The sequence below is a fragment of the Helobdella robusta genome (genome assembly GCF_000326865.2).
Source record: "Helobdella robusta unplaced genomic scaffold HELROscaffold_95, whole genome shotgun sequence".
In the NCBI taxonomy this organism is placed as follows: Eukaryota; Metazoa; Annelida; class Clitellata; order Rhynchobdellida; family Glossiphoniidae; genus Helobdella; species Helobdella robusta.
Genome location: NW_008705542.1, coordinates 394,978 through 406,274, shown reverse-complemented (window position 1 = coordinate 406,274; position 11,297 = coordinate 394,978). Strand labels below are relative to the sequence as shown.

General features: G+C 31.3%; 1 protein-coding gene across 1 annotated transcript; it reads right to left on the bottom strand.

Moving 5' to 3' along the window:
* Positions 1–4,866: 4,866 nt before the first annotated feature.
* Positions 4,867–5,734, bottom strand: HELRODRAFT_194728 (hypothetical protein). Its single transcript, XM_009033646.1, has 2 exons — positions 5,537–5,734; positions 4,867–5,070 (listed from the first exon to the last, which is right to left on the bottom strand). The coding sequence occupies exons 1-2, from the start codon at positions 5,583–5,585 to the stop codon at positions 4,889–4,891; spliced, it is 231 nt and encodes a 76-aa protein (XP_009031894.1). The 5' UTR covers positions 5,586–5,734; the 3' UTR covers positions 4,867–4,888.
* Between the last annotated feature and the right edge of the window lie 5,563 nt (positions 5,735–11,297).

Below are 11,297 nucleotides of genomic sequence, written 5' to 3'. Positions count from 1 at the left end.
TTCCTCAATTCACATTTAGACTTCTTCCACTTTGTGGAGCTGTTAGTGATGAACATAGAGAAAGGTCCCACCAAGATATTTCTGTAATGGAAAAAAGATATGAGGGTCGTTGGAATGAAGCTATGTTTGCAGATTAATGTTGGTTTATATGTAGGGATGCTCCAGAGCTCGCATACAGGCGGAAAGCAAAAATGGCACGATCGCGCGAAAATATTCCATAATATTCTTTATATTTATTATTTTTTATTGTTTAAAACTGTTAGAATGTAATCTTTATTGAAAAAACTAAATGCACTTTAAATATTATTAAAATAAGTAAATTATATGTCATATTGCTATGTTGTGAATAAGCAAAACCAAAAATTTTTTTGTTGTTGTATATCTCAGAAACTAGAGCTAATAAAAAAATTTTTGTTTGCATTTTCGTTTTTCTTACCCCAAAATTAGTATAATTTGACTAAAAAAGTTAAGGATACAAAAAAAAATATTTTTTTTGTTGCCCAGTGAAATGGCTCACATTTATTATTATTTACAAGTATGACCTGTGTATGTTTTTGTGTATGTGTATGTTTGTGTGTATGTGTTGGTTGTATGTATGTTTGTATGAATGTGTGGATGACTGTTTGTTTGTGTGTGTGTGTTTGTTTGTGTGCATGTATATATGTGTGTGTGTGTTTTCGGGGTGTATGCTTTTATTGATGGTAACCAACCTAGCAAGTTAGAGATGTATTTGAATAGGTTTATTATCGAAACATACTTACATTACATGCATGCATATATACATAGATAAAAACATACACACACACAAATACAGACGTACACACACAAATACAAACACACATACAAATACAAGCATACACACGCACAAATACAAAGAAAGAGACAAACATACAAACAATTTTTTTTTAGAAAAAATTGATAACCTTTTGTTTTTAAACTTTATTTCTATTTTATAGCTACTTGCACTCACACGCCTTCGTCACTATCACCTATATGCAAGTTCTTCTTTTTTTCCTTTTTCTCTTTCTCTATACATATATAGAGAGAAAGAGAGAGAGAGAGATAGAAAGAAAGAGAGAGAGAGAGAGAGAATTCTTCGAAAACATATGTTGCCCTAGCAACAGTTATCATTTGATAGAGTGATTTAGGATTTTATTTTATCTCCCTCCCTCAATTTTATTCTCTCTCTCTCTTCGTCACCTTTTTCCTGTCTTTCATTTACTCTCTCTGTCTCTCTCTCTCTCTCTGATTCTTTCTTTTTCTCCCTATAACTCTCTTTATATCTTTGCACCTTTAACTTTTTATTCACCCATTTATATTTTGAAGTATTATTCTATTTCTTCCACCCCGCCTCCCTTCTCTCTCTCTCTCTCTTTCTCTGACGACGAATGAATAAATTCAGCGATGATGACGCCGATGACGTTAGTGATAACGTCATAATTATAATTATCGGTAATTATTAATAAATAATTAGCTAATCTTAGAGTCGTGATATGATTTAAAGTATGCGTTAGTCTAATTTGGTAGTTGTCGGTCTTGGGTTGTTGTTGTTGTTTGTTTGATTTTGGGTTTTTCTAAGTGTAGTCTGGGTTGGATGTTAGGTTCAGAATTAGGAAAATGAAATTAATTATTAATACGTGAATTTTTTGAACTTATTGAATTTGAGCAAAGAACAAAAAAAAACTACCAAATAAATAAACTTTAATAATATAAGCCACCATAAACAACATCACCATCAACAACAACAATAATAATAATAATAAGAGCAACCACTAAAATATTGAATATTTGTAAATATTATGGATGATGACGTAAATACCAGCTGAGAATATTATTTCATACACACACACGTACACACACACACACCACACAAAATTTTCATCCTAGCAAGCTCTGCTACTAACATGTAAACAAACTATTTAAAAGACAAACCATCGCATTATCGCCCGGCTGATAGTGAAAAATTATTCTTTGGTTTTTTCTTTTTTTTCAGTTTTTTTTGGTAAAAGTGTTGGCAATAAATAAATAATGAAAAAAATCATTAATAACGATAACAACTATAACAACGACAACATGCAAAAACAAACTTCTTTTTGCTCTTTTTTATCTGAAATGTAGAAGGTTTTTGTTTGTTATGTATTTTTTCTTCTTGTTCTTTCCCCTTGTTGTTTATTTTTTTGTGTTTTTTGTTATCATTCATTTTTTATTCTTTGGAAATTGTTGTAGTCAGTTTTGGTTTTCCATAACATTCCAACAAAAGGAACGAAAACGCGAATATGAAGTATCTATACAGTTTTTTTTGGTAATTCAGTTTATTTATTTTTAACAGCAATAAAAAAGAATACAGATTTTCCCTAGCTCAAAATTTCGGCAAATTTCGCGGACAATCTCATAAGGACGTACGGCGATATGGAGCTGAGCCAAACCAACATAAATGATCTATAAAATTATGATTATAATTATTTATTAATATTATTTATTATTATTAATAATATTTATTATTATTACTTGGGGTTATATTCTTCTAGAACCTTCTGAACAAAGGCTTGCGTTTGGCACGGATGAAACGCATAAAAGGGTCTTCTTAATATTAGATGCTCCTGTGAAATATTTATTAAACACTGTAAAATAATTATTGATAATAATGGAAAAAATTATGATAATAATAATAATTATTATTATAACAAGATGTTGTATCAGTGAAAGTTTCTAGCGTTAGCTTGTTATCAGCAAAACTTTTGACGCGGTTAGGATCAAACTTGATATAGCCGAGACTTCTCAGACAGTCTCATAAAAACATCTATCATTATTACTACTACTAATAATAATAGTACTATTTTTAATAATAATGTGAATTGAGAGGCAGAAAGAAAATGTAATTGTCAAGTCGAATGGTTCTGCTTCTGGTATGTGAGTGTGTCCTCGCTTGAATGCAGAAATCTTAGACTATATCGACCAGCATCCGTATTTACGGTTGCTGATCAATTTGGAAATTGATTGAGAAAGAATTAATAAAAAAAATAATGAGATGAAAAATAATATTACAATAATATCAATTATAATCGTTATTATTATTTGGTTTGGTAATATCTACTTGCTGTGTGATGAGTGACCAAAATGATGATGTAGATGTTTCCCTAGGAGTCTGTGTCCTCTTCTTTACGAGATCCCACAAATCTTCTAGAGAGAATAATTTCCCGTCTGAAATTTTACATTTCATTTAAATAAGGTTGGCGTACTTAGTAACTTTAACTGATTTTGAATGCAAACAGAGCCCAGTGTATCACATCAATTCCTATGAATGTCACAGATTTGTAGTTGAACTATAGTTTATAGATTTGTTTATAAAATAATGATAAGATTTTGAGTGGGCTATGACCCCGACCCCGGTTATAAACCTCTGGTTATAAAAAACGTCATACGGTTTAGAAATAAAATGAAAATTTTGGAAAAGAGAACGAACTTAAATGGTATATATTGAAAAACATCGTCGGCACTCCATAGCTTGTGTTGAACACAATGTGATGTTCTAGCCTGCATGCTGCGTCGTTCTTTGTTAGAAAAATGGCGGTTTGTTTACAATTTCGTAGCGGTTTTACGATTAAAATATTCAATTTTGTTACCTGTTCGGTCTCAGAGTGGAGCATTTCGTGTGAAATTTTCATCAAAAAGCAGCTTTCTTCATCCTAAAATCATTGTTCATTTTTATTTACCACCATTCAATCTCAATGATAAATAAAATAATACTCGGTTCAATAATATCGAGATTTATGGTCGAAATTATTTTAGAAATAAATTATTTCAATTAAAATAAAAAAAGTTTCCCGCCTTTTCGTTCACTAGTGACCAGCCATCTTCAATATTTCTACTCATCTCGTAAAACCACTTTATCGTTTCGAAGAATTCTCCACGGTTCATCTTGCTACCAAACTGCGTAAAACTAAAATGATCAAATGACTGCAAATGTAGTTTGTATGCGTGTGTGTACGCTTCTATGTGTGAATGTATGTATGTGTATGAGTGGACATGCGTGTCTATGGTTCAATTCTTATGCTCATTGTTACAATTTTTATTGTCAATACTATATACATAAATTGATAGTGAATAAACAAACCAATGTGCATTATAAAATATGTGCAAACACTGGTTCGTTTAATACACATGCAAACACTAACACGGACGTATGCGCGCACACACAAACACACACGTACATTCTTCATCTTTCTTACGTTAATATAAGCAGGCAGTTATGCTAATGTGATTGTCATTTCATCCAGGTTCTGTTCCAAATTGCTTATTTATAAAAGTATTTAAAACATTTTTTACTAAAAATTTTTGTCTTATTAAGCATTAAATTCATTACTTTGTGCGTATCGTAGGCGCGTGTGTTTCAGTATGTGTGACGTATTTTTTGCCAAAAATTTGTATTATAACTATTATTATTTTTATTATTAACTTTGAAAATATATTGTTATACACAGGCACCGACTTCGTTATATCGAAGAAAATTAATAATTTTTGATTAACTGTAAAGCTTTTTAATTGACATGTGAACATCATCAAACAAGAGTTATATTAATTATAATTTAATTATAAAAAATTGTAATATGCATATAATAATAAACTAATTTTGCCCTTCCGATGAATTTTTCGTATAGACATCCATAAAAATAACTAAAACATTGATTAAAATAAACAGATAAATCTAATGTATTTGAAACGTGCGAAGCGAAGTACAATGTACGTAAAACATCTAAAGTATGCTTAGTAAGTTTACTGTATGTACGTGTCTACAAATGTGCTTATTAAGTGCTAATTATTTAGTATACGTCGGAAATTTACCACAAAAAAATAACTGTTCGTTACGTGGTACAAACACGCGCAGGTTCTATTTTTTCTGGCCACAATGTCCCTTACTGCCCCCACAATGGCCCCCCGTGGCATGCCCCTTTTCGCCATGACACCCGTGTTCTTGACCGTGCCCACCACATCCATGTTCACCTCTTGGACAGGTACAACGTTCTGATTCCGGGACGTCTTTCATTACTTCTTCCACGTGTTTGCCACAACCTGCCCTTCCAAAAAGTCAATCAATCAATTATCGACCATTTAATTCATCATTTCTCAAAGTTATTCAATCCATGCGTCAGTCAATCGGCCAATCAAACAGGCGTCAATGTTCTGCTGCTGGCAAGAATGATTTCTTTGAAAAGTCTTCGTTATTAATATCGTCCATTTCAATAATTTGCGAATGAAGGGCCACGATCGAAGGCCATTCTTTTTCAAATGATCCTCAGATTTGACGGCCTGTCAACCACACACACACGCACAGCGTACGTGAGTCATCATCACACACGATAATCGAGGATGTCTTAACGATCGAACCTGCTTACTGCAAAGCAGGGCCAGGTGCCTTTAACCACTAGGCCATCACAATAAAGGTAATACTTTTTTCAACTTATTAATTCTCCAAATTTAACTTTTAATTAATAAATTTTTTAGCAATTCATCGATTGTTCAAACAAAAGTCAGTAACCTTTCCACGTCGTCTTCTGGCATTTCTCGCATTGAGTCTTCATACACATGATGCCAAAGATAAAAATTTTTTTGATTACGGTTGATTACTATGTAAATATTTTGATGAATTTTCAAGCAAAGATTTAAGCGAACAACTGCCTAACTCTAGTTTTTTAGACACAAATTTGATTGGGCTTACCTTTATAAGCTTTTAAATAGATACATGTAAATAGTACATACATGCGTGTATCTAATAGTACGCATGTATGTATTGTAACTTGTATGCATTCATACATGTATGAGTGCATGCATGTATGTATGTATACAATATATGATATGTATGTATGAACCAAGTGTAGCGTGCATTTTAGATCTATATTACAAATTTAACTGCGTTGCTAATGTGAGGTACAGTCGTGGATGAAATGTTGTGTCTGTCAATTTGTGGCAAACTTGTTTTTTTTTGGATGGCTTTCTAGCAACTTTGTTTATATGATTTCTGTAGTTATTTTATTTTATTTACTTGATAAATGCTTCGCGAGTTTTTGAGGAAGCACAGATGAGTTTTTAGAGATCGGGCTATATAATAACGAACTGATTGATTGATTGGTTGATTGATTGATTGGTTGGTTGATTGATTAATTTAAAAATCAAATTGAAATTTGGATGCCTTTTTGGAAATATGGTACACATCTTAGTACGGCATCGAGATATTTTTATTTCTACAGGTAAAGGCTATGATATATTTCTATTTATGAGCAAAAATAATGGCAGCTAAAACAACAACAATGATATTAATTATATAAAATAATAATAATAATTATTATTATGATCCATTAGGAATACTTATTATTCCCCTTAGTTACCAGCATGGATCGATCACCAATGATCTAGTTACCATTTTTCTACAGGTAACACCGAAAAAAAATCTCCACTGGCCGATCTGTTAATTATTCAACACTAATTTCATCGACGTTTTGGCTGTTTTTCGCTAATTTGATTAATTAGGAAAGTGTTTTTGGTGTAAAAAAATGCTTATTATGTACATACAATATAGTCTCTACAATATGATTATTTGATATTGAAAATTTTAAATTATCACCAAAAATGTAATTGACTTTAACAAGTAGAAAAATTAATTTAAAAATTTGGTTGTACATGTATACATTTTATTCAAAAGTCCAAGCTTTGAGTGGTTGTAGGCATACACAGAAGGAATTAATAATGTGAAGTTAAAAAATTAAGCGCTTCATAATTTAAAAACTTTTGAGTAAAAGTGACATGGCAACAGAATTAAGTTTACATTTCACAAGTGGTTTTTTGTTGTATGCGGATGCAGTTAGGGATTTGAAAAAATTTTTATTTAAAATTTTTTTTATTTTTATTATTTTTAATATATTTTTTAGAAATTAAATTTAAAAATTGCAGTTTATTATTTCTAATAATTAGACTCTAGAATCAATGGCTTAACAACTGAACAACAACAATGAATTATTAATTATTTTTTAATTTAATTGCAATTAAAATTTAATTATTAAATGGCGTTTTAGCCAAAAATTAAAATCATTAATTGTATAAAGTTGACATAAACCAGATCAGTATATAATAAATAAATGAATTTATAATATAAATATAATTTATATTATAATAATTAATAAATAAATTAGTCATAAAAAAATGAATAGCCAAAATTACATGAAAACACCACTTGTTGTTTGGGTGAGTTAGTTTTTTTAGTTCTTCCATAAAAAAATGAAATTACTATAAAATAAAATAATTTAACTTTATTTTATTTTATCTATTTTACTTTTTTTTACATAATTAAAATTACTATCTAAACAATGAAATTTTAAATGAGCATGTATTTATCAAATAAAAATTAAATAAAAAATTAATTAAATGATATTTATTTGAAATAATTTTCCCATTTTCATTTACAGATTCAGTCATTCAGTGTTGAGCCAATCACATACACCGACTTGATTGATGGATATTTCTTGAATGAAGTTTACTATCAAATGTATTTTTTGTGTTTTTATTTATTTTTTTTTTATTTTGTGAAATCTTATTGTAATTTTGATTTTAAGTTTTATTCATTAAGTTAGATTTATATATTCTTTTGCTGCCAAAAGCCCAAAGAATAATTTGATTCTTAATTTGTTCATTGGGCCCAACTAAAACCCAAAAATTTCATTTAATTTTATTTATCTTTCCCTAATGTATCTTTTTTTTTAATTTAATTTATCATTCCCTAATTTTAGTGACAAAAAGTGCATCAGCACCCACCAGGATGGATTAACATGTAGGATTGATTCAGAGTCAGACAGACTTCACAATTGGGAAGTACTGGTGAAGAATATTCGAATGTATTACCAGGTATGTGTGTGTGTGCTTGTGTGCGTGAGTGTGTGTGTCTGTGTTTGTGTGCGTGAGTGCTTTTCTGTAGTGTGTGCTTGCCAATTTAATAAACAAAAAATTCTTTATAGTATATTAAACTTCAATGTCAAGAGAACCAAAAAATTTATTTCTAGATCTTCAGATTTTTACAAGTTTAAACAAAACATTGTATATATGGCTCTGTGAGTTTATGTCTATGTATGTATGCCTGTATGTATTTTTTTTCGTTTTCGTTTCGTTTCGTTTCGTATGTATGCGTGTATGGGTTTATTTGTGTGTGTGCGTGCGTGCGTGCGCGTGTAAGCAAGCATCTTTATTACTATTACTACTACTACTATTATTATTATTAGTTGAAGTAGTAGTAGTAGTAATAGTAGTAGTAGTGGTAGTAGTAGTAGCAGTAGTAATAGTTGTAGTAGTAGTAGTAGTAGTAGTAGTAGTTGTTGTTGTTGTAGTAGTAGTAGTAGTAGTAGTAGTAGTATACATGTATGTTCATGCTATTATTGATCTTATTATTAATATTTATAATAATAATAATATTATTATTTTTATTCGTTTATTATTTTCTTCATCTGTCTGTCTGTTTATATGACATTAGTCTTAAGCTCAGTTATGATTCATTGGGCATAAATTATTAGTTTGTTTATTATCAGAGAGTTTTTTGATGGAGTTAGTGAATGAATGAAAGAATGAATGAATGAATGAGTGAATGAATGAACGAATGAATGAAGAAGCTAACGAAAGATTGTTTGAACGAAGGAATGAACGAAAGAAATGAATTTCATTCAGTTACTTCTTTATTTTTCATGTTGTATGTTTTGTATCTGACCTTAGAGCCATTAAATAATGGATGGGGAATTGAAAGAATGAGTGAACGAACGCTGAGTGAATGAATGAGTGAGTGAGTGAGTGAGTGAATGAGTGAGTGAATTATCTTGTGTTTGAATTGGAAAAAGAAAGAAGGGTGATTGAATAAATGAATGAATGAAAAATATAAACAAAAGAACGACCGACACGTATGAATAAATGAATAAATTAAAGATTGAATGAGTGAATGAATGAATGAATGAATGAATGAATGAATGAATGAATGAATGAATGAATGAATGAATGAATTTATGTATACACGTGAGTGTGTTTTGAATGTGATCCTGTAGAGACATTAAATGATGAAAAATGTATTGCTCTTCAAGTGCTATGTGGTAACATTATGTCCATTCAGATAAGCACGATGATGATGATGACGACGACGATGATGATGAAAGTGATGATGATTATGATGATGATGTGATGATGATTATGATGTTGTTAACTACATTTTAATGGGTTATTTTTTGTAACTATATTATTCTTTTACTGTCTTTTTATTATTTTCTCAAAAAATTTTTCCTTCTTTTATTGCTGTGTCTGTGGTGGTTTGGCTTTTTAAACTTTTGTTTGTGTGTCTGTGTGTGCGTGTGTGCGTGTGCGTGCGTGTAATAACAATATGAAGTATGACAAAAGTGAAGTTAGGTATGAAAACAAAAAATTCTTTCCTACCAATCCTTCCCTCCATCTTACTGACAACAACAATGAAAACATTTCATGATTCATTTGTTTGTTCGTTTGTTGGTTCATCCATCCATCCATCCATCCATCCATCCATCCATTCATTCATTCATTCATTCATTCACTCATTCATTCATTCATCCATTTGTCCTGTTCGTTCGTTCGTTCGTTCAGCCATTCAATTGCAAAAATCATTAACACCAAAACAACAAACAACATCATCATCATTATCAGGATGTCCTACAACAATACGTCATAATGAAACCGCCAGATATATGTATCATCTGCTATCAACATGATACAGGTTGGTTGGTTGGTTGGTTGGTTAATTGGCTGGTTGGTTGGTTGGTTGGTTGGTTATATATATTTGTGTGTGTATTTTTACATGCGTATATATATATATATATATATATGTGTGTGTGTGTGTGTATGTGTGTGTGTGTGCGTGTGTAAATTTTTTAATTAACAACTTATCGCCTTAGGAAATAGGAAACTATTGATAGTATTAGTAAGCCATTATAAAAGGGACCTTATTATTGTTATTATTATTGTTGTTATTATTTTGTAGTTGTGTTAATATAGTTATTTAATTAATGCTTTAATTCATAATTGTCATCATAATAGTTGTTGTTGATCTTTGTCTGCCTGTCTGTCTGTCTCTCTCTTTCTCTCTCTCTCCCCTCTCTCTTCCTCTTTCTATCCTTCTTTTCATCATCGTCGTCGTCGGCATCTCCTTGTTAGTGCTGTGTTATTTGAATAAGATTTCATAATATAATTTTTTCAGCATCTTCTCTTGAGATCTTAAATGACCCGACCCACTCTCTCTCTTCTCTCTCTCTCTTTCTTTCTTTTTCTTTATTTCTTTATTCTCTCTTTCTCTCTCTTTTGAATGATGATAATTATCGAGTAAAGGAATTCTTTTTCTCTTTCTATCTCTTTGTATCTTTCTTTTATCCTTCCTGTCTTTCTTTTTTTTCTCTCTTTCTTTTCATCTCTCTCTCTTTCTTTCTTTCTCTCTCTCTCTTTCTTTCTCTTTCTCTCTTTCTTTCCATCTCTCTCTCTCTCTTTCTTTCTTTCTTTCTCTTTCTTTCTCTTTCTCTCTTTCTTTCTTTCTCTCTACTTCTTTCTCTCTCTCTCTCTCTCTTTCTACCCGCTCTCCTCTCTCTCTTTGTCCATTGTTATCGCAAATGTTTTAACTATCATCATCATCGTCGTCATCATCACCATTGGCACTACAATCATCACCATTGCCATCACCACCATCTACATCCTCACAATCATCATCATCATCACCACCACCATCATCACCACCATCTACATCCTCACAATCATCATCATCATCACCACCACCATCATCATCATCATCACCACCATCTACATCCTCACAATCATCATCATCATCACCACCATCATCATCATCATCACCACCATCTACATCCTCACAATCATCATCATCACCACCACCATCATCATCATCATCACCACCATCTACATCCTCACAATCATCATCATCACCACCACCATCATCATCATCATCACCACCATCATCATCATCACAATCATCATCATCATCAATATCATCGTCATCCACTTAAATAATATCCAGACAATGTTGTGAGAGACTGGCAAATCAATGCATTTCTCTGCTGTTTGCTCTTGATAATGATATTGAAAATGGTGCTGGTGATGATGATGGTGGCGATGATGATGATGATGGTGGTGGTGATGATGATGATTGTGAGGATGTAGATGGTGGTGATGATGATGATGATGATGGTGGTGATGATGATGATTGTGAGGATGTAGATGGTGGTAATGATGATGATGATGGTGGT

Coding starts and splice junctions, on each gene's coding strand:
- HELRODRAFT_194728 (XM_009033646.1), bottom strand. CDS start 5,585: ATGTGTATGAAGACTCAATGCGAGAAATGCCAGAAGACGACGTGGAAA. Junction 5,071..5,536: donor CCAGAAGACGACGTGGAAAG/GTTACTGACTTT, acceptor TTGGAAGGGCAG/GTTGTGGCAAACACGTGGAA.